General features: G+C 38.1%; 1 protein-coding gene across 6 annotated transcripts in view; it reads right to left on the bottom strand.

The window, feature by feature from the left end:
* Window positions 1-25,019, bottom strand: part of LOC118585330 (EGF-like and EMI domain-containing protein 1) — a 739,880-nt gene that overhangs the window by 125,305 nt on the left and 589,556 nt on the right. For all 6 annotated transcript variants that reach the window (XM_036189745.1, XM_036189742.1, XM_036189746.1 and 3 more), the window contains 2 exons: window positions 5,153-5,272; window positions 3,273-3,395 (listed from right to left, as the gene is read on the bottom strand). In XM_036189745.1, coding sequence (XP_036045638.1) covers window positions 3,273-3,395; window positions 5,153-5,272 — 243 coding nt within the window. The remainder of the gene's footprint in view (window positions 1-3,272; window positions 3,396-5,152; window positions 5,273-25,019) is intronic.

Here is a 25,019-nt window from a genome sequence, read left to right on the forward strand (position 1 = left end):
ATGGTTGAGTGGTAAAGGAGAGTCAGCCAGGCCTAATAACCTGAGTTGATTCCTAAGATTCACATGTCAGAAAGAAAAATCTGATCTCCACACAATTGCTGTGGCTGCACACACACACACATACATACATACATACGTACATACACACACAAACAAACACACACACACGCACATATATGTGTAACATAATTTCTTAAAACTTATACTTAAACAGGATCTGTTTCTTTGCATACAGATACAATACATAAAGTATATGTCTGTAATAACACAATGTTGAGAATGCTTTTGATGAAAGTCTCATCTAATGGTAAAATGTGTGGAAGTTCCCAAATTCGAATCACATGACAGTATGAATTCATGGCACACTGTAAGGACTGAGTGGTTCTATTATAATATTTTAAGATTTTCTCTAAAGATATCAAATAACCATAAAGCCTTCTCTTGGACAAGTGTCCTACAATACACTCATTTCATAGAGGTGCTAGATTCATGGCTAAATATCACAATGCTCTGAAAAGATTTCTTCTGCCTATGGGTTTGGAGACAACTCAGAACACAGATTTTCACTGAGAAAGGTTTGCCTGTCAGTAGTAAATATTGGAGTCTGGGGATTATCATAGAGAGAACTTAGTTAAATATTCCCATCAGGAAAGCAAATGTAAAAATGCACCTCCACCTAATACGGTCAACTCTAAGGCAAATTGCTTTCCTGAGTAAATTCTAAAGAAAGCCCATAAGTCATATATCATTATTAATAATGATCCCTTCTTTCATGATGCCTGAGTCTGTTTGCAAATTCACTTGCATATTTTAAAATATGCTTACCCCTAAAAGTATGGCTATATTTGAAAACCAAATATTAATAAAAAAATTGCATCCACATTTTCTCTTCCTGAAAGGGGATTCCTGCAGGCATTCAGAAAGGTCTCAACCTCAGAAGTTCTTTCTTAATTAGTAGTCAGTTTCTCCCATCTTATTTACTTTGCTCTTTAAAAGGCAAACACCACTGTGCAGAAACTGCACTATGAACACAGTAGAAATAGTGGACAGATGGAACGATACATCAACAACCATGAAACAGAATTCTATGCAGAGGAGAATGAATTTGCTGACTTTTAATGGTGTCTCTTCATGAAGAACCCCAGGAAGAATGTAAACATGCTCACTTGTCTATCTATCACTCTGTGTTCTTTGTCTCACACCAATAAAAATACACACGGTTAATGGAAATAGTGGGCAAAGGGCTTGATTATGCAGAATTGGAAGCCTTTTTAAGTCCCAGCCTTAGGACTTAGTGACATTTGCTATAAGCATTTTGGCATTAGCAGTGAGTGTGAAGGAGTGCAAAGAGCACTTTTGAGAAAGAGATTCCACCAGAATACAGTGGCTTGTCACTCATGTGAGTAAGGCCACTGAGCACACAGTTAAGGAATGTCCTTAGAAGTAGAGGAGCTGGAAGCACAAATTTGGTACTGAGATAGAGCAGAGATAGAGATGAGAAATTAGGACAGTCCAGGAGGGAAGAGAGCACTTCAGAAATGTGAAAGTAATTGTCAGTTTGGTTTCTATTGCTATGATAAACAGAGCAGCCAGAAACAACCTGAGAAAGATGGGTATGCTAATTAATCATAATCCAACATGGAGTAAAGCTAAGGCAAGAACCCAAGCAAGGGAAGGAACCCAGAGGCAGGAACTGAAGCAGAGGCCATGGAAGAACACTGCTCATTGGCTTAGCCTCTATGGCTAACACAGCCTGCTTGCAAGCTCCTGGCTTGACCCTTCCACATAAGTCATTAATCAAGAAAATGGTTCACAGCCTTGCCTACAGGCTAATCTGATAAAGTCATTTTCTCTGCTGAAATTCCCTCTCCCCAGTTTGCCCGGCTTGTGTCAAGTCACCCAAATTATCCAAAACAGTAACCAACTGTGGAGTAACTCTGAAAGCCTGATCAAACCAGGGAGGTTTAAATTTTATCTGCAAACATGAAAGGACAGAGATGAAAGAGTGCATGGAGGGTCGGAGATGGAGATCTGTTAGCATGGGTGATGAGAAAATATGAGGGGAGAGATAAGGAATGTTTATTTTGGCTAATAGAAATGTTTTCATAGAAATTTAGTGGATGTGGACTCACTTAAGAGTACTTTTAAGATAGGAAAAGTTAGTAATGTTAATTTAGAAGACAGTAATAATGGTGATTCAGACAAGAAGAGGAGTATTATGAGAGCCAATCTCTTGATTGACATCATTTAAGAGATAACAACCCCCAAACACACAAATGAAATGGCTTTGGCATCAACAGGACCGAACTCCTTTGTATTAATGGGGTTGACATTTCTTCTTATGAGTCTATGGGAGATTTGGGGAACTTGTTAGCTTGCATGGTAGTTTGCATATAGTGTTTTGATTCTATGAAAGTCAAGATAGGTAACTAAAATGGGGAGAGATGATGAATACATTTGCAAGACAAAGTTAAACCAGCAGCTGTTCGGAAAAGGAGGATGGAAGTTAAAGTGGGGGAGGATGGGGGTGAGTTGGAACCAGACACTCAGAGCTTAGGAAAGTAGACAGTGTACTTCTTTGTGGGTAAAGGGATTGGATAGGAAGCATCTACACATAGCGACTGTAACTGATAACTCCATAGGCCAATATTTTAAATACATCTCTAACAATGGCTATATTAAACTAGCAATTGAGCTGAGATGGGTAATTAGGTATGGCTGGAAGGCACAGTGGATGAGCACTTGGCTAGGCAGTGAATATGTGAAATAGAATGAACCATCTGAAGAGGTGTGATGAATGTCAAGGGCAAAAGAAGCCAGTACTGACAGCAGACATTGGAACATCTTATGTTTGGGGCATGCAATTACAGCCTACAGCTTGTTCTTTCCTGTTAAGTTTTCTTCACCAATGCTATGTCCTCTTCTTTGGGCATTACGGTGGAATCTTTAGTATTTAACCAAGGTGATACAAGACAGAACTTCAAAAAGCATCTGAGTCATGAATCCAAGATTTTCAAGTCAGAAGACCTGAAAGTTCATCCTCACTGACCATCCTTTGAATCATTGTACAGACTATTTTCTATTTGGTTCTTTCCTCAACAATAGAATGAAGCAGGTTACACATGTCAGTTCCCATCTTCACACTACCCCACCAGGCAACATGCTTGGGAACTTTTTGGCCAAGATTTTCAGTGTTGTTCTTTCAATTATTACTCTTGCTTCATACTTGTAAAACCTCACTGACTTCCAAGGCTGTCATGGTTGGTACTTACTGTAACAATGTTTTCCATCAGCTCCTAGCTCAAAGCCAGGGTGGCAGGCACAAGTGAACGACCCCTCTGAATTCACACAGCGATGAGCACAGGGAGCAAGTTCTTCATCACACTCATTTATGTCTGCAGGGAGAGACGCATAGCAGCTATCATAGCATCTCCAATTAAGACTTAGTTGTAAATTATAAAAATGAATAAACTGTTACCTTCCACTTAACCTCTACTTTTCAACATAATACTAAATACTACAGACTCCATCCACCGCATGAGAAGGAGGGATTTGTGAGCAAACCAGCATGCATCCCATGTTTTTCTGATGCTCACTAGTATTTCTTCTTATCTACTAGAACTAGATGCTATTAATTGGAAAAATTGAATGCAACTGTGAATAACAGTTTGAATACATTCCTCAACAGCGCAAACAGAAGCCATTGCAGTATGATGTTATGAACATATCATATTATTGAACAGATATTCCAATTCCCTGGCTTCTTGTTTACTTTTGAGATGGTATGTTAATTACATTTCTCTCCATCCTTCCCTCTCTTCAAAGCCTCCCACATACCCTTCCCCACTCTTCTTCAAATTCATGGCCTTTTTCTTCATCAATTTTTATTGCATGCACATATGTATTTGAATATACACCTATATTCCCAATATGATCTGTTGCAATTCCCTCTTTTAAAGGAGAAGATATAGTGATGGAAAGTCCGATGTAAGGCCTTTTCCATAGCAACCCACACTTGGTCCATATAAATTTTTATAACTGTTCCAGTTCCAGTAAGTATGATGCTCTTTTATTACCTCTGTGGGTACTGCATGCACACAGTACAGAAATATACACATTGGCAAAATACCCATACATATATGAAATGGAAACCAAGCTAGCATATCTTTGCCAGAATAATATGCTTAAAATCCGTAAAACCCTTTTTTCTTTTTATTTCACTTTATTTATTTTGTGTGCATGTGTGCATATGTCCATGGGGGGCCAGTGTCAAGGTATACAAGTGTAGGTCAGAGGACTAGTAGCAGCTGGTTCTCTTTTTCTACCATCTGGGTCCTGAGACTTGAACTCAGACCGTCAGGCTTGGCATCAAGTACATGTACCAGCTGAGCCATTTCACAAGCCCTCATTTCTCCCCCAAATTTTCACACTGATTTTTGTGTCTAGTTTGTATTCAATTTCTCAAAATGTTTATCAGTACTATAAGTCAAGGAACATTTTGTTGTTTTCATAATTAATCCAAATAAACTGTTTCTCATTTCATGGAAATGTCATGATAAAAATGAAGGATTCTGTGGTTTCTTGGAAGTTATTAAAACAAAGATTATCCCACAGGAATTCCTTTATCCTCTATTGGTGCCAGTCATGAAATAATTTAGCCCTTTCATCTTTGAACTGAAGTGTGTCTGCTCTGCTATTTCTGGAAACAGAAATGTGTAACCTTGTGTTTACCGGGTTTCTTTTTCTTCTCATTTTAATTATTCCTAAGTTCTAAGAGCCTCATTTGCACATACTTGCTTTTCAAAGGTTACCCCCACTTCTGTAGTCTATAATCAAAAACTCCCTCTGTGGTTCCTAAGGGTTTTGAAATATTAATTCTGGATTTCACTTTTTAAAAAGAGAAACAGAAAACAAAAACCATTACTTCTGAAAGCACACTAGGTCATTTTTTACAATAAGTAAGAATTTCACTGAGGTTTTTTTTTTTTGTAGCATTTTAAAATACCTTTCATAGTGATCAAGTCAAGAATTAAAATGTTCTTTTTTAGTATAAATAAAAACACCCTTTCTCCTACCTGCTCCAACTGTTCAATCTGACTGCAACAGAATTTCAAACAATTACCCAATTAAGACATCAGCTTCAGCTTCCTACCTTTGCAGGCCTTTTTGTCTTTAGACAGCTGGTACCCAGCATGGCAGGTACACCTGGCCACGCCATTCTCACTTTGACATAGGTGAGCACATCCATTCCCACCTGTGCAGGGGTCTGTCTCTGAAAACAAAGAAGCAGTACAAGTTTGAAATTTGTTCCATTTAGAAAGATGTGCACAGTAGATGGCTGGACAAAGGAAAGTCATGGAGCTGTTATAGTCATTTGTTTGTTTCTCATTTAAAGACAGTTAAAGATTCCAGAACAGTCTTTCTTGCTTTGCTATGGAACTTATTCAACAAATGCATTTCTTCTTTGTGATCTGAGCGCTGGTTATGGACAAAATAAATAGAGAGATCAAGGTCAAAAGGGACTTAATTTAATATCCCTCTTTCCAAGTTTGCAGTTCCTTTGGATGGCTCTGTTCCGTTTCTCTATCCAGGGTTCTACACCTTTGAAGAATTAGATTCTCCTTAGACCAACTCTTTCCCTAGATTCCTCCCAAAATTGGGTCAGCAATCATGGCATCAAGAAAAGGTGGATGGAGAAACAAAGGGAAGATTCTCAGCTATAGCCAGAGGGGATGAAAATTTAATCCTTCCTTCCCTTTGAGGAAAGGGTCTTTGTATGTAACACAGGCTGGCCTTTAACCCAACCTGACTCCCAGTGCTGGCTTCAGAATGCTAGGGTTACAGACATGTTCCATCACACTTGCTAGTAATTAACTTTGAAATTTCTAAACATCCTTGGTTGTCTAAGACCAGTTATTGGCCCCAGACTATAATTATTGTTATAAACTGTTGAGTAAGGTTTTCTTGAATTTGTTAAGGACTTCTGAATTTGAGAAATGTTCACTTATTCTGTATTCTTATTTGGTAATGTCTGTTCTTGGTTCTGGGACAGAGTGATGCCAGTGTCACAGAATATGTCCCATGGTTCTGTATGCTTGTCCCATCTGACAAACACTAGAGCTTTGGTCTAAGTTCTTTAAGAGCTTTGGGGAAGTTGCCTTGGTGATTTCTGTTTAGCAGAACTAAACATTGATTCAGCCCTTCAGTAGACACAAGGATGTTCAGACTATCTCTATCTAGGAGATCATCATGTTGTCTTTTCAAAGAATGTGTCCAGTTTTACAAAGGAACTGATAGAAATAGTTGGAGACTTGGATATTCCTGTGACTTCAATTTATAAGACAAAGTCACAGAAGGGACTTGGGGTAACATTCCGTGGCAGATTGTCTGTTAGTATACATCTAGGGTTTCCTAAACATCCAGGGTTTGTTCCCAGCATCAAAAAATAATATACTGAAACAAGATGACAAGACATTAAAAATTATGGAGACAAAACTTAACTATGACACTATACCAACTAACATTTTTAACTCCTTCAGCAACATTCTCACAGTATACATTCTTTTTCAATGCCTATAGAGCTCTGAAATGACAGACCATGAACTGAGGCAAAACAAAACATCATTGGATATAAAAGTACTACATGGTATTTTTTTCTATTTTTCTTTTCTCCTGCCAATGCTGTTTACATGAGTATTAGGCACCGAAACTCAGCTCCTCATGTTTGGCCAGTAAGAACTTTCACACTGTACCCATCTCCCCAGCCCAAGGCAAATATACATATATATGTATGTATACATATATTTATATGTATATAGATATGTATATATTATTAGTATTTAAATTTTTAAAAATTTTATATCCCTACTTCAGTTTTCCCTCCTTCCTCTCCTCCCATTCCCTCCCCATACCTTCCCTCCAAACCCCTCAATCCACTCATCCTCTGTTTCTGTTCAGAAAGGGTCAGGTCTCCCATGGGTATCAACAAAGCATGGTAAATAAGTGGCCTGAAGACTAAGCACCTCCCCTTGTATTAAGGCTGGGAAAGGCAATTTAGTATGGGGAATAGATTCCAAACAGCCAGCCAAAGTGTTAGGGACAGTCCCTGCTACCACTGTTGGGAGTCCCACTAGTAGACCAAGCTACACAACTGTTGCATATGTGTAGAGGGCCTAGCTTGGTCCCATGCAGGTTCCCTGGCTGTTGGTTCAGACTCTGTGAGTTCTGATGAGCCAGGTCAGTCACTTCTGTGGGTTTTCTTGTGATGTTCTTGGCCCCTCTGGCTATTTCAATCCTTCCCTCTCTTCAACAGGATTCTCAGAACTTAGCCTAATGTTTGGCTGTGGGTCTTTGCATCTATTTCCATCAGTTACTGGATGAAGGCTCTCTGATGACAATTGGGGTAGTCACCAATCTGATCATAGGATATGCCAGTTCAGGCTACGTGTCCCCTATTGCTAGGAGTCTTAGCTGGGATCATCCTTGTAGATTGCTGAGAGTTTCTCCTGCATCAGGTTTCTACCTGACCCTGAAATGCACCTCATTTCCAGTCATCTCTTTCAGTACCCTCTTCTATCATCTACCACCTAACCCAATCCCTCAAGTTCCTATCCCAGGAGATCTCTTCTATTTCCCCTTCCAAGGGAGAGCCATGCCTCCCCTGCTTGGACCCTCCTTGTTGCCTAGCCTCTCTGAGTCTGTGGATTATAGCATGATTATTCTTTACTTTACAGCTAATATCTACTTATGAGTGAGTATATATTATGTTTGTCTTTCTGAGTCTGGGTTACCTCACTCAGGATGATTTTTTCTACTTTCATCTATCTGCCTTCAAATTTCCTAATGTCATTGTTTTTAACAGTTGAGTAATATTCCATTGTGTAAATGTACCACATTTTCTTTATCCATTCTTCAGTGGAGGGGCATCTAGGTTGTTTCCAGGTTCTGATTCTGACAAATAAAGCTGCTACAAATATAGGTGTCAGCCAAAGAGTGGTTTAGCTGTGTTATAGTCCCAATTTTCTGAGAAACTGCCATATTGATTTCCAAAGTTGCTGTAAAAATTTGCACTCCCATCAGCAATGGAAGAGTGTTACCCTTGCTCTACATCCTCAACAGCATGAGCTTTCACTTGTGTTTTTGATCTTAGGCATTCTTTTGGGTGTAATATGGAATCTTAGAGTCATTTTGATTTGTATTTCCCGTATGGCTAAGAATTTTGAACATTTCTTTAAGTGTCTCTATGCCATTTGAGATTCTTTTATTGCAAATTCTCTGTTTAGGTATATACCTCATTTTAAAATTAGGTTATTTGGATATTTTATGTCTATTTCAAATACTTTTAAATAACTCAAAATGTCATTGAAATGAGCAGAGCAAAATTAAAACAGTGTTAGAGAATCTGAAAGTTTTAAATATTTATACCAAAAGCCAATGCTAAAATTTAGAATTTTCAAAAACTAAATAAGGTCAACCCAAAATAAATAGAAATCTTTGATAACAAAATTTAAAAAACACACAATAAATAAAAGACACACAATGAAGTAAATTATTTCAAAAAATGAGTGGCATTATCAGTACTCTAAGCTAGCTGAAACTAAAGCAGGATCACAAACAAGAGAATAGAACAAACAATTTATACACACACACCTGACAAGTCTGTATGATACAGGCCAAAACCGGCCAACAGAATGAACTAGGAAAATTTACTGCATTAAGAAGCCATAGGAAGCTTTTGAACTGCATTTCAACTTCTAAATTTCTTATCAAATTTGATTTTTTTCTCAAGAAATTAATAAATCATCTCAAACATTTAAACAAACAAGCAAACAATTATCCCAATGCTATAGGATCCCTGGCAGAAAAAATTGTTGATGCTTCTCATCTTTAGGGTCCAGCTGATATCCAGCCATATGTACAAACATAAATGTCACAAAACAATAGTCCAAATTAGCATAGAGGCAGACATGCCATATCATATCTTTACTGACACTTCCAAGGTTTACTAAGGTGATGATGCACCTAGAATCCTCATATATGGAGTGGAAACATAAGATTGTTTAATTCTACAGGCTAGACAGGTGGTTTAGAGAATCAAGGTACTTACTGCCAAGGCTGATGACCTGAGTTCTATTCCTCAGTCCCATGTGCTGAGATGAGAGAACCAACTCCTTCCTTTAAGTCATCCTCTGACCTCTACATACATGCGGTTAATTGTGTACCCACACACAAACACCATGTGTGCACCCACACCCATACACAAAATAAATACATGGAATACAATTTTTAAAATAGTTCTAGAATATACTGTGGCAGTGTTTAAAAGGTTAAATGTGCAGGTAGAATATGATCCAATAATACTGCTCTAGGCTGGTTATGACTTAATAAATGCTCCTTTGTGAAAAACATGGAATGAAGTATTGATAGGTATAAAAGTAGATGAATCAATAAAACATTATGTTGAACAAAAGATGACAGACAAGTGATCACAGACAGACTAATACCATTTACATGACTTCTGCAAACCACAGTTCTAATCCTCACTGGAAAAAAGCTTAAGTTGCTTACATGGTATGATGGGTATTCTTGGTTGTCTTCTTGACTACTGCTGTGGAATAATCCTTCTGTACACTGTGAAAATTATGCTGTTATTGGTTTAATAAAAAAAAGTTGACTAGCCAATACCTGGACAGGATAAGGTTAGGTGGGAAAAGTAGACTAAGGATACTAGGAAGAAGAAGTATGGGGTCTTGAGAGTCACAAGATACACAGAAAGAAGCAAGATGAACCTTCCATGTTGAAAGAACCTACTCACAAGGCAGAGGGTATATAAGAAATATGGGTTAATTTAAATATCAGAGTTAGATGCTAACAAGCCTGAGCTCTTGGTCAAGCATCTATAATTAATATTGAGTCTCCATGTTGGTTATTGGGAATTGGCAAGGCAAGAAAGAAAAGTCCACCTTCAATTGGCAATCCAATCTGGGGCTATAGTTAACAGAAAACCAAGCATCTGGGAACACCTGGGAGGGATTTTATTTCATTAAATCATTTGTGGAAGGAAGACCCACCTTAAATATAGATCATTTGAGGTGGGAAGACCCACTCTGAATCCAGGCCACAACCTTTTGCAACAGCTTGCATAAGGGATACTGAATGAATGAAGAAGCTTTTGCTCTTTGCCTGCTTGTCTTTGTTCTCACTAGAAAGTTCATCTATCCTGCTCCAAAGCATAACTTCACTGGCATGAGAGCCTACTTCTTCAGAATTTCAGTGTATACTGAAGATCAGCTAAGACATCCAGCCTCACCAACAACTACTCTATTCTTGGACTTTCTGTTGGGAGACAGCTATTGTTGGAGTACCTGGACCACAGCCTGTAAGCCACTCTAATAAACCCCACATACATACATATATACATACATACATACATAATACCAGTTCTGTTCCTCTAGAGAACCCTAACTAATACAGTTTTGGAGTAGAGAGATTTTCTGAAAAACATTGTAAGAGATGTGTCAAAAGGCATGGAAATATTCAGATATTTACTATGGTGATATCTATACAGTTTAATCCTTTAAGTTTGGAAATTTAAATTTCTGGATTTTATTTAACATAGTTGTACCACTAAGAAGTTGAATTTTTAAAATTACAATAAGAAAGAAAGGACTGTGTGTGTGTGTGTGTGTGTGTGTGTGTGTGTGTGTGTGTGTGTTTCATATTCAAGACATATTCTTCATGACCTAATGGGTACTTGGGCCCTCTTCAGAGCAAGTACCATCCATGTCTTATTAATTCTTCTATTCAAGCTTATTTACTTAGTTAACAAGTGTGAATGTTTTCAAGGGCAGTGTAACTAACCCGCTCTTTACCTTTCTTGAAAGGAAAACAGTGGTCACACCAGCACGCCTTATCTCCTGTTCTCCTTATCTGGATAGTTATTGTCCTGGCGATACGACTAAGATACATTCTTTTCTCTAGGTGATTCCTAGCTACTGTCTCCTCCATGAAACCTTTCCCATTTTTCTCAGTGACTACTTTCACTCTTGCTAGGATCTGCTTTTCTCAAATTGGATCCTTTACAATAGCAATGACAGATAATTATAAATGTTACATGATAAAAGCTTCAAACATATAAATAAGCCTCTGACTAAAGAAAAAAATATTTTTATTGAATATCACAGAGCTCTTTAATGTGAAATTCACTTTGGTCACCCCAGAATGGTAGGGTATTTGAGTATTCCATACATATTTGACTCTGACATATTTATCAAAATACATTTAATAAATGAATCTTTTTTAATTAGAAAGGCCCACATAGGTTCATATGTTTGAACACTTGGTCCACAGCTGGGTGGAACTATTTCAGAAGGATTAGGCAGTGGGACCTTATTGGAGAAGCTGTATCATTTGCTGTGTGCATTGTGGTTTCAAAAGACAGGCACCACCCTCAGTGTTAATTTTCCCCTATCTGTACCTCCCTCCCTATCCCTCCCTCCCTGCCTCGCTCTTACTCTCTCTGCCTTCCATTTGTAGGTCAAGATGTAAACTCTCAATTGACCCTGCTGCTACTCTGTGCTCCATCACCATAAAATCTAATGCTCAGAAACTGTCGGCCCAATGAAACACTTTCTTTTCTAAGTTGTCTTCTTCATGGTGTTTTGTCACAGTAACCAAAAAGTAACTAAGACAGAAGAGGGCACCAGGCAGTGGGATACTGCTGTGACATGTCTGACTATGCCGGTTTTTGAGGAATGTGGATGACTTTAGGAGTTTGGACTAGAAAAGTAGATGAATGCTGGAAGTGGAGTTTATGGGCCATCCTAGTAGGAGCTTGGAAGACAGTTGTGTTAAAAGTTATATGGAATGTGGAGGTTTCAGAGGGGAACAATATTAGCAATGGGGATAGAGATCATTCTTGTGATATTTTGGCAAAAACTGTGGCTGCTTTCTGCCTTTGTCCTAAGAATTTACCTGAGGCTAAGTTGGAAAGTAATTAACTATATCAGATTTCCATACTACCCATCAAATGCCCCTAAATATTAACTGTCTCTGCCCATATTTCCTCCCACAATCCCATTTCTCCTCCTGACTTGATCCTCCCATTCCAGATAACTGTCTATTCTATTTCCCTTTTCTAATGAGATCTATCTGTTCCCTCTAGTTCCTTACTCTTTCCCTACCCTCTGTGGTTCTCTGGATTGTAACTTGGTTATCAATTACTTAATGGCTAAAATCCACATATAAATAACAGATACCATATTTGTCTTTCTGGGTCTGGGATACCTCACTAAGAATGGTATTTTCCCAGTTCAATTCATCTAACTTCAAATTCCATGCTTTCTTTTTTTTTCTTGTCTGGGTAATACTCCATTGTATTTATAACTCACTTTGTCTGTTATTCTTATGAGGGACATTTAGTTTTTTCTAACTTCTGACTATTATAAATAGAGCAGCAGTGAACATGGCTGAGCAAGTGTTTCTGGGGTAGGATGAAGCATCTTTTTGGTGTATACCCAAGAGTGGAATTGCAGGATCTTGAGATAGATTCCCATCTTTCTAAGGAACCACCACACTGATTTTCATAGTGGCTCTACGAGTTTTCACTCCCACCAGAAATGGAAGAGTGTTCTCATTACTCCACATTGTCACCAGCAGGAGATGTCACTTGTTTTGGTGATCTTAGCCATTCTGACATGTGTAAGATGAAATCCCAAAGTAGTTTTGGCTTGCATTTCTCTGATTGCTAAGGATGTTGTACATTTCTATAAGTGTTTCTCAGCCATTTGAGTTTCCTTTACTGAGAATTCTCTGCTTAGATCTGTACCCCATTTTTAAATTGGGTTATTTGAAAATTTCTAAAATATATACATTTATGAAAGCAATAAAAAGAAAACTGTTAAATAATGGGGTGGGCATAATCCCAACTAAATATCTCTTGTCAACAAACAAGCTTCCTGTACTGGAATTGGGTTATATCTAATTGAGTTGCTGGCCAAAGGGGTCTCACAGGAATCCCCAAATAATGCAGGCTGTTGCCAAGACTATAGGTTGCTCTCTACAAACTGACAGCAAGGTACCATTGAGAAGGCAACATTACACAACTCATTGAAAATGAAGATATTGAGCTAGTGCCTACATAATATATTCATTCCTATGTTATACAGTCTTTGGTACAGGGAGATACTCTACATGCCACCAAATGAGAAAAATAAACACCAAGCTAGTCACAAGATCATTGATTTACAATGCTGTATTGCCTGCAAGATATGCTAGGGCAACTGTGGCACAAAACTTGGGGAAATAATCCACCAATGTCTGATTTGATTTGAGGCCCACTCCATGAGTAGAAACCCATACTCAACACTTCTCCTATGACCAAGAATCAGAGACTAGATAGCTCAGGAATCCAGGATAAAACCAAGTAATATTGGTCTATAAAAGAAAAATATGTAGTGATAAAATGACTCCTAATGCTCAGTCCTCCTGCAGCCATGAGAATAAATATAGAGACCCACAGTCAGACATTACAGAGAGTGGGATACCTTGGACCATTCATCCTTAAATAGGATGAGTCCATCAAATCCTTCCCTTCAGATCTCAGGGGACCATGTGGAAGAGTGGAAGAGCCAAAGGGATGGAGGACACCGAGAAAACAGAGCCCTCTAAATCAACATGATCCAGAGACTGGAGCAGCAGGCACCGGGCCTCCACAGGACGGCACCAGATCTTCTGCCTATATCTTATGGCTTCCAGTTTGGTGATCTTATGGCATTCCTCAAGGTGTGAATGAGACAGCCTCTGACTGGACCTTCTCTTGGTCTTTGCCTTCTGTTGGTTTGTCCTGTCCAACTTTGATATTGATAAGATTTTTCTTTTTAAAACTTACTATATGTAATTTTATAATTTTTTAGTGAGTGAATGAATGAAAACTACCACTTGGGTAAAGGTTAACAATTGAACTGTCATTTACACCTACTGGGAGAGGGAAAATCAATTTTCTCCAATGGAGTGACACTGGGTATGTCAATCACTCCAGGGTAGGCCTTATGTTCAGGAGTAGTTGACCAACAAATAATGTTGTTTGTTTGTTTGTTTTTGTGTATGTGTGTGTGTGTGTGTGTGTGTGTGCATATATATGCAGTTTTATTTGGTCACAATTTAATTTTGATTTTTTTTCTCTTTGTATGTTGTTTTATTTTGTTTTCTTGGATTTTGGGGGTTTTTTTGTTGTTGTTGTTGGTTTTTTGGTTTTTTTTTAGTGCTGTTGTTTTGCGTTTTTGTTTGAGAAAGAACCTAAAGTTGGTTGGGTAGGGTTTAGGGAGATGATGGGGAAAGATTTGGGGAAAGGATATATGTGATTAAAATACATTTAAATTTAGAAATTGTTTTAAATAATAAAAATGTAATTAAGAATAACAAAGAAATGATCTAATTTGGTCAAAGGAGATTTTAACAGCCTAATATTGACTGTGTTACATGGTTTTTTAGTAATCACTCTTATGCACGTCTGCAATGAAAATAAATAAGTGGGGTAGAAAGAAATACAAAATGTAGAATTTGAATAAAAAAGCATCAAGAAATTTAATGTTGGCACCAAGGCTGTTCCAAAAGATAGAAGGAGATTAAAAAGAGGTCTGATCTAAAAGGGAGAGGTGCCCCTGGAGCAAGACTCCACTTAGCTAAGCTTCTAACTTGTAAAAGGAAAATACTTAAAATTTTTCCATTTTTAAAAACAAGAAGAAATGAAAGCTACTGAAAATATGATTCAAGAAGGCCAGGGTTTATTCCAAGCAAGTCGCCAAACTTGGCAGTGTCCCCCACAAGGTTCTGGCTTTAGAGACATGAGAGAGACACATGAGTAAAGTAGCTGTAGAACCTCCCTTCATGTTTAAGGAGAACTGCTGAATCAGGGGATTGTAGTACTTGTGTGAAGGCTATGAGAGGTCAAGAGCCCCTGGGAAATTATTGTGTGAATTTGAGAAAGTGAAGCCTGGATTGCATTGGAGACCCCAAGTTGTTGGAAATGCCAGAGCCACAGGATATCTCTTGGGGAGGACTGTACATATGGAGCAGAACCTGCCCAAGAGAGAGAAATGTGCCATAGGCAGCAAAGCTGGCCGGTTGGAGCTATCTAAGGCAGTTGACATCACACAAGGAGTTACAGGATTAGAAGTTTGCCCTGCTTGAATTTGGTCTGCTTTGGTCCATTGTTTCTTCACTATGACATGACTTCTCCCTTTTGGAATGATAATGCATATTCTGTATCATTGTGTGTTAGAAGTATGTAATTTGCCTTTTTTTTTTTTTTTTTGGTGTTTTTTGTTTGTTCGTTTGTTTTTGTTGTTGTTGTTTTGGAGCTGAGGATTGACCCCAGGGCCCTGCGTTTGCTAGGTGAGCGCTCCACCACTAAGCTAAATCCCCAACCCCACAATTTGCTTTTTTATAAGGGTTTATAGTTAAGAGATTGCCTTGAATTCCAGAGGAGCCTTTGGACTTTAAACAGTTCAGACTATAAAAGAATATAAGGTTGGACTAAATGCATTTTACATTACATTATGACCATAAAACAATGGGGGCTAGGGAGCGGAATTTGGTGCCTTGAATAAAAATGACCCTGCAGGCTTATGTGTTTGAGTACTTGGACCCCAGTTGGTGAAACTTTGGGAAGGGTTAGGTGATGTGGCCTTATTGAAGAAAGTATTTCATTGAGGGTGGGCTTTGAGGTTTCAAAAGACTGACTCCATTCCCAGTACTCTCTTTCCCTCTTCTTCTCTCCTTTCCCCTCTTTTTGCCTTCTACTTGCTGATCAAGATATGAGCTCTCAGGGACTCTTGATGCCATGACATTGCTCTTGGTACCATGAACAAGAGTTACAATCCTTATGAGTAAGTCCAATTAAAGAATTTCTAAGTTTCCTTGATCATATTGTTTTATCACAGCAACAGAAAAAAAGCTGAGACAGAATGTGTTGTTATGTGAGTATGTGTCCCTGTGTGAGTCCATGGAGGAAGAAGAAGGGCTTCCATCTTCTGGAACTCAAGTTACATGAATGTCATCACATAGGTGCTGGGGACCAAACCCTTAATGTCTCATCCACTTCCAGCCTCTGCAACTGAATCTTTTCATAGACCAAATATGGGAAATGATGCTTGACACCATAATTTGCTTCATATCATATCATATCATATCATATCATATTATATCATATTTTTAACTTTATTGGATCAATAGCAGAACACATTCTATAAGTTTAAATAGAGTATAATCAGTTAAAGGCAAGGATTGCCTTGCAACAACTCAATATAGTTTTCTACCTCAAACCATAAAGAAGCTAAAACAAACTAGTTTTATTGAACAAGAATGAAGCTGTTACATTTTTGCTGAACTACATCTGCTAGGAAAAAGTCAAATGTTGCATTTACTTCTGCTCAATAGATTCAATGTACCTGACTTTGGATAGGTAGCAGTTAAAAGAACCTCTCTCCCATCTTCATGCAGTACATATTCTGGCAAAAATAATCAAAGGATACTCTAACTATTATAAAGGAAATAAGCAGAATAGTTCTTTAGAGCATATCAGGAAAAAATATGGTAGAAAAGGGAAAATCAGGGTAGAAATCTTGAGATAATGAGGTTGGACAGGTTAAGCAAGTAGACTCTCTCAGCCTGTTCTCTGTTGATGTGTCAGCATATCTAAATCTCGGTAAAACATAAAGAGAAGAGTTTTATTTGCTTCATAGTTTTGGAGGCTCAGTTGTAAGATTGATTAATTGTGTTGACTCAGCCATTAGTGAAGGTGTCAAGGCTTGCAGGGCATGTCACAATGTCAGAGGAGATCACATGGCAAGAAAGGAAATATCAGTCTATCTCTCTTTATCCGATCTCTGTCTCTCTGTCTTTTCTCTGTCTCTGTTCCCCATCTTCTCTCTTTCACTCTGTCCTCAAGAACAGCAATATCCCTCAACTCCAGGTAATATTTCCAATGATTTCACCACTTCTGATTACAATACATTTCTTAATGTATGTATTATCCCTTACCCCTTCACATTCTCACCACACCAGAGACCAAGATTCAGAACATAACTTTTGGGAAATATACCAAAAATACATGTAAACCAAAACAGGATTCAATGGAGACAAAGGAATTCTGCAACCAAACTAAGGCAGTGTAATTTATGATACAAATTTAGGGAGCTCAGTGTTCATTGTTCAGGGGACTAAGGAGTTCTAAGGAGAGATATAGTAGGAGTACTAGTTCCCAGCTCCTTTAATATGAAATAAAACAATCACTTTATTATACATTAAAATATATGTGTGTTCTCCATTTCTGTTCTTGATCCAGCTGGGGTTTCCTGCTCCCCTAAGCTCTCCTTCCCTCGAACATTGCCCTCCAGTGCCCCCACTCACATCCAGATTGTTCATGTAGATCTCATCCATTTCTCTGTCATTAGGTGATCCTTGTGTCTTTCTTAGGGTCCTGTTTTCTAGGTAGCCTCCCTAGAGTTGTGAGTAGCAATCTAGTTGTCTTTGTTTTACATCTAGTATCCTACTATGAGTGAGTACATACCATGATTGTGTTTCTGAGTCTGAGCTACCTCACTCAGGATGATTTTTTCTCAATCCATTCATTTGTCTGCAAACCTCATGATGTCATTGTTTTTCTCTGCTGAGTAGTACTCCATTGTGTATATGTACCACATTTTCTTTATCCATTCTTCAATTGAAGGGCATCTAGGTTGTTTCCAGGTTCTGGCTATTACAAACAATGCTGACATGAACATAGCTGTTGAAGACCACATGAGAACAGGAAGAAGCAAAATGCTAGAGAGGGCCCCAGAAATCCACAAAGATACCTCCACTGTAGACTACTGGCAATGGTCGAGAGAAAGCCCAAACTGACCTAGTCTGGTGATTGGATGGCCAAACACCCTAACAGTCATGCTGGAACTCTCATCTAATAACTGATGGAAGTGGATGCAGAGATCCTTGGCCAGGCCCCAGGTAGAGCTCCAGAAGTCCAATTGGTGAAAAAGAGGAGGGATTGTAAGAGTGTGAATTATTGAGCCCAAGATTGGAAAAAGCACAGGGACAACTAGCCAAACTAATAGAAACACATGAACTATGAACCAAAAGCTGTGGAGCCCCCAACTGGATCAGGCCCTCTGGATAAGTGAGACAATTGAACAGCTTGAACTGTTTGGGAGACACCCAGGCAGTGGGACCTGGACCTGTCCTTAGTGCATGAGCTGGCGGTTTGGAACTTGGGGCTTATGCAGGGACACTTTGCTCAGCCTGGAAGGAGGGGACTGGACCTGCCTGGACTAAATCTACCAGGTTGAGCTGAATCCCCAGGGGAGTCTTGGCCCTGGAAGAGATGGGAATGCGGGGGAGGATCTGAGGGGAAGGCGGGAGTGGGGGCAGAGGGGGGGAGGACAGGGGAACCCATGGCCGATATGTAAAATTAAAACACAAATATCCATATGAAAAACAAAATAAAATAAATATATTTAAAAAATAAATAAATAAAATAAAATATACACGTGACTTATAAATAAAATGGCTTACTTCAAAACCATAATCCAGAAGTAATGAGTTTTTCCTCTTTCATTGACTTTGTATTTATAAATTTCTTGGTTATCTCTCATGCTTATGTTCAGTTAAAACGCTGGATATTAAAAAAAATTGCTGCTTCTTTTTCATTTCTGATATTACTTTGAGATTGCAAATAAGAAGATAAATAGGATAAATGTATTATCAAGGATTCACAAAAACCATTAGTTTAACTGTCATTTAAGATAATAAATTATAATACTATAATTTGTCTTGAAAAGCTCAAATCTTAGTTGGAATATTTCTTTCTAAAGGATAAGATTGTTACAATTTTAGATGTCTAACTGAAAAAAATGTATTTAATTTCATATATTCCCAATACAAATTAAATCCTATAGTAAAGTTTTAACAAATACAAGATGCAAACCATTAGATTTTAAAACATTGGCAATGGCAATGCCAGAAAAGTACAGAGGGATTTTCTTATATTTGTATCATGGACATATCAGTCTGAAAAACTATCCACATGTGAAAAATATAAGACAAATTCCTCAAGAAAGAGATGAAATCCAGCTAAGGGGTTGTACTGTGGGGCAGAAATAAGAGATAAATTGAAGGTGGGGAAAGCTAGTTTTACCTTCCCTGTGTTACTATTTCTACAAGTATCAACAGCAGTATGTGAAGAGAGATGTCTTTTACATGGGGGAAGGAGAGTGAATTGAGTTCACAATGCCACAGGGTTGCCCAGGTAAAACCAGGCACCAAGTCAATCCCCTTCCAGTTCCTAACTATTACCCTCAGATACAGAATCCTGACAGGACCCAAGGCTAGAGTGGGCACTGTGACTTCAGTCTTTGTTTGATGTCCAAGGACCTAGATTTCACTGATATAAGCTAGTTAGTCCCATACCCTGGTCAGCATCACAAGCTCAGACTTCAGGACTATTCCTATATTCTTGGGATACAGCAGACTTGAGGTTCAGACCATCTCATATATCATAGTCCAGGCTTACTATCACGTTTGCTGTTGGAAATCTCAGTCCCAACTAATCTCTACAGTCCCAGACTCTAGGACTTACACTTTGCATCCAAGATACAGTTTGGACCAAGTACTAGGCTGCTGGACATGAGCTTCCTCATTTGCTCACTTTGAGTGGGATGTCAAGTCCGTTTCACCATACCTGGCTTCAGGTCTAATCAGGTGTAATCATCACCAGCCCTATTCAAATGTCAAAACAGATCCTGTTGGTGAACCCAAGCCCTAAGCCTACAGGAAGACATACAACCCAACCAAAAACCAGGCAGTGCCTTTTAATAGAATATGTTCTTGATATATAAGGCCCATGGATCAGACCTAAATACCCCTTCCCACCCTTCAAAACAGTAGGCAAAGGACATGAAGACATCCCTCAAATGGCCAATGGGCATATGAAAAGGTGTTCACTATGATTAATTATCACAGAAATGCAAATTAAACATAGGATGGGACACTGCCTCAAACATTTTTAAACAGACAAAATAGAATAAAAGTTGGTGAGAATATATAGAGGAAAAAAAATCTTACACAGCAATGATGAGAATTCAGCTTATCAAAGTAATATCAAAAGCAGTATAAAAGTTCCTAAAAATCAAAAATAGCTGTACCACAGGATTCCCACTTCTGAATGAATATATGTTGTCCTTTGCTTTTTCTCTTTGGGGGACCCACCACCCAGCTCCCAAATAAATCACTCACAGAGGTTTATTCTTAATTATAAAAGCCCAGCCTTAGCTTGGCTTGGGTTTTTTTTTTTTTTCTTTTTCTTTTTGGCAACTTTTCTTAAATTATCCCATCAACCTTTTGCCTCTGGGCTTTTCCCATTCTCTTAATTTAGTAAATATTACTCTTACTCTGTGGCTTGCTGTGTAGCTGGGTGGCTGACCCCTGAAGTTTTCCTCCTTATGTGGCTCCTGAATCTCTCTCCTCCCAGAGTTCTCCTTCTATACATACTCTCTGACTGCCAGCCCCACCTATTTATCTTTGCCTCACCATCGGCCATTCAGCTCTTTATTAGACCATCATGTGTTTCACACAGGCACAGTAACACAGCTTCACATAGTTAAACAAATGCAACACAAACAAAAGTAACACACCTTAAAATAATATCCTCTAACAAATATATTCAAGTAAATGTAAATAAACATGTTAAAGAGATATCATTGTAGTGATTCCTATGATCACTGTAGTCATACTTATAGCAGATGAGATATAGAATCTATTTAAACTTGATCAAATGATGAATGAATATAAACAAATGTATGGAGGAAATCTACATGTACACAGTTATCTATATGTACACTGAATATTACTCAGTCCTTAAAAAAAGAAGTCTTGTTATATTCAACAACATGGTCATACCCAGATGACCTAGGGCTGATGAACAAGCCAGGTAAGACACGCATGAACTTCTCTGACTTACATGAAAATCTGAAAATGTTTAACTCATAGAAGCAGGGAGTAGAGTGGAGCTTGTCAGAGCCTACAGTGGTGTGAAGGAGGAGTGAAACTTCAGGAAAAGCATTCAAAGTCAACAGCCAGCTACCAAAGATGAGTCAATTTTGGAAGCCATTGCTTAACACAGTGAGAAGAGCAAACGATACTGCATTTTATACTTGAATAGGGTTAAGAAGATCTTAAATGTTTTCTCCACAGAAGCCATGAGTGTGGTAATTTTTATGTTAATCATCTTGATTTAACCATTTTACAGCATGTACCTATATCAAAACATGTCATCCACTGGAAACAAATATTTTATTTAATTTTTAAAGCATTTTCCTTTTGGGAGTCAGGGGTGAGAGGTGTCATGTGTATGAGGGTCAAAGGACAACTTTTGAGAGTTGTTTCTTTATTTTAATGATTTGGGTTCAGGTATCAAACTCAAGTAATTGAACTTATGTGGTATACACCTTTGCATTCTGGGCCAGCTCACCAGCCCATTTTTAAATTATTCCTTCATAAGACTGAATAAAAAAAAAGCCTTAATAAAAAGATAATCTCCATAAAATATTCATCTCTTGATTTTTTTATTACACATGGAATAGTCATACGTGTGTACTTTCTACATAATATATTGCAAAGTTCCAGAGAGATAGAATTTTGAGCTATCTATTGAATAACTCGTATGCCTATTTTATAAACCACAATAGTGGCCAATTTATATCTCTGGAATGTTATGGAAAATAACCTTTAGAAACTTCAAATGTACATTAGTCAGATAAATATTATTTGATTATCATCAATAATATAGATTTAAACCTTATTCCCAGTGATTTTTATGTTTTGAGGTATTGTTTGAACATATATTTCATATATAAATACACTGTGCTTTGATCAAGTCCACCTTCTATTCTCTCCCTTCTCATCTTTCCATGTCTCCCATTATTTTTCCTTCCCAACTTCTTGTACTCTTTTTTAAACCCACTGAGTCCACTTAATGCTATAAATATGTTCATGGGTGTAGGACCATCTCCTGGAGCATGGGCAGCCTCAGAGATGTAGCATCCAAAAAAAATCTGAAGGTTCCTCCTCCTAGCCAGCCACCATTGCTAATGTCACCCTAGCAAAAAAAGTGGGACTTAAGAAGACCCTCTCCTGGCCATGTTGGGGTTTTGGCTGGCTTATGCAAGTAATCCTAGCTGCCACAAGTCCTTATGTGCAACAGCTCAGTAATGTCTGGAAAATGTTTTTTTTCTCAGCAGTCCTCTGCCATTTCTGGCTCTCAGAATATTCTGCCATCTTCTAGAAAGATCCCTATGTATAAAGGGAAAGTAATGCAATACACATGTCCCATTTAGGGCTGAGCACCCCATGGTCTTTTTCTTTGTTAAAGGCTACTGTTTCTTTTCCTCAGGTTTCTCTGGCAGTGTTTTGAAAGTTGAAGACTGAGTGATTACAGATGTTTTGGACAAAAACTGAGTTGTTTTTGTGTCAGTCATATTACACTTGTGTTACACTTTTTGAAAAACATGGTGGTGACTTCTGTTCACATCCTTACAGGCCCCTGGCAGTGATTCTCAACCCCTGGGTCCTGAACCCTGGGGGGGCGGGGCGTCATAGGGTCCTTTCACAGGGCTTGCATAAGACCTTCTGAAAACACAGATATTTACATTATAATTCATAACAGTAGCTAAATTACATTTATGAAGTAGCAACAAAAATAATTTTATGGCTGGGGGTCACCACAACATGAGGAACTGCATTAAAGGGTCACAACTTTGGGAAGAGTGGGAACCACTTCTCCAAAGTATTTGCAAGGATATCTCATTATCAGAGCCTTTGATTTCATCCACATGTTGAATGTCTTCCTGATCTTTAAAAATATTTTATATAGCCAGTTACTCAACTCATAAAACAAAAATGTACCTGTTGAACAAATACCCATGTGGTTGAACAGTGCATACACTCATATTATGACAGGGAATACCACTTCACTTCATATTATGACAGGGAACACCACTTTACTACCTGTGTAGCAATCTTATAATATGGAAGATACTTAGAATTGTTACGGTTCTCTTCTTGGACTAATTCCCATTCCTCATATAAAACTCATTGCCTTGTCATCTCTTCAAAGCCTTCCCTGAACACCTGTAGCCTCTTGTAGATGTTCGTTTCTCAGTGTCCCTTAATACACTGTACACAGCTTTCCCATTGTGCCTCCACACACTGTGTCTGCATCATTCCTCATACACTTGTCTTTCCATCAGTTCATGAGCTTTCTGAGGGCAGAAATCTCCAGGGTCTTGTGTATAAATAACTCCTTGTCTCCAAGGCCAATTCCTGGTATGTGGCTGGCATTAAATCTACCCCTTGTATGAAGAAAATGAAAGATAAAACAACACGTAGAGAAACAGTAAGAAGTTTTTTTGTTTTGTTTTGTATTTTTTTTTTTAATCTGGGGAAAATATTAACTGGCTATTCTAAGCCTATAGACAGAAATTATCAAAGCAGAACTGAGATAAAGCAGTCATTTGGTAATGCTCTTTAGGAGAGACAGAACCCTTCCCCCAAACTTTAGATTTTCCTTTCAAGTTTTGCTCATTACCAATATCCATTTTATGTGCTCACTTTATCAGTTCAAGTCCCACAGAGAGTTAAGGCTTATTTCTTGAACAGCATTGTGGATCCCTTTCATCTAGTCCTAGATGAAATGCAAGAAATCTGTACAGTTCATGGAGATGAACCTTTGGAACTACTGCAAGCTTAACAAACTGCACATGCACTTTAAAGTTTGTCCAAATAAAGCTGCATCTGGACCAGTGCGAGGCTCACAGAGTGTTCACCTGTGAAACATTCACTGAGAATCTGAGTGAGAGCCACAATAGGCAGTGTCTAGGGTTATGGGACAGTAAGACTGTTCATTTGCAGTGTAATGTGACTTGGCTTTGACTGAAGTTGACAGTGGTCACATCTTCCCATGAGATACTCCACAGTCTAGCTGTTGATGCTGCGGTCTGTGGGTTGCAAACTGAAGACACCGTACTTAGCATTCACATCTGGTTTATATCCCAGCAGCAGCAATTCACAATCTAAACCCTGCAGCAGCATCTAGCCAGAGACCTAATTTTCAGCACAAAAGGAGCCAGCCCTAACAAGACATCTAGTAGTCAAATGTCATATTCTCTGTCATCCTTAGAGACTACTTGCTTTTTAAAGAATTAATAGGTGTAGTAAGAAAGACAAATTGATAAACTATACATTTGTTCTAAGTAAAGATATATTGATAACAAGGAGTTAACCTCAGAATTTCTATAATAATTATTGTCAATAGTAGTGAAATAAGTATAGAAAGTGAAATATAAAATTAAATAAGTGAAATAATATATAAAAAGTGTCTACTATCACATGTGGTATATAAATGGTAGCATTATTAGCACAAGTAAAGACAGTTGTATGAAATGGTCAAAAGTATAATAAGCTAATATCAGGAGTGAAAATTGTACGTTTTATTTCATACAACACATCTTTCAATGTATGAAAACACAGATCATATTCAAGTGTGTAGAGAAACATGAGTAAAATTAAGGAAAAAATCTTTACATCTATATGTAGGAAATTGAAAGAATTAAGCAAATATCAAAATCAACAAAGATTTATTGATTTTCTATTGTCTTTAAAGTACTGAGGAAGAGAAGGGACTTATTCCCAAAATCAGTATGTATCCTCCACCATGCTGAGAGATGAACAAGTATGTGTAACAGAGCCAAGACAAAGACGGAATACTCTTAGTAGCAAAGGAAATACAAGAAACTGGTGAAAACACATAATGAGGAAAGAAAAGGGTCTTGGTGTCTGTAGGACAACACTGTCAAGAAAGTCAAGGGCAAACGGGAGCAAATCTGACTAGTTAAGAGTAACCAAAAGGACTAGTGTTTTACGGGTGCTATCTTAGTTAGGGGTTTTTATTGCTGTGATAAACATCATGACCA

The sequence above is a fragment of the Onychomys torridus genome, chromosome 6 (genome assembly GCF_903995425.1).
Source record: "Onychomys torridus chromosome 6, mOncTor1.1, whole genome shotgun sequence".
Lineage (NCBI taxonomy): Eukaryota > Metazoa > Chordata > Mammalia > Rodentia > Cricetidae > Onychomys > Onychomys torridus.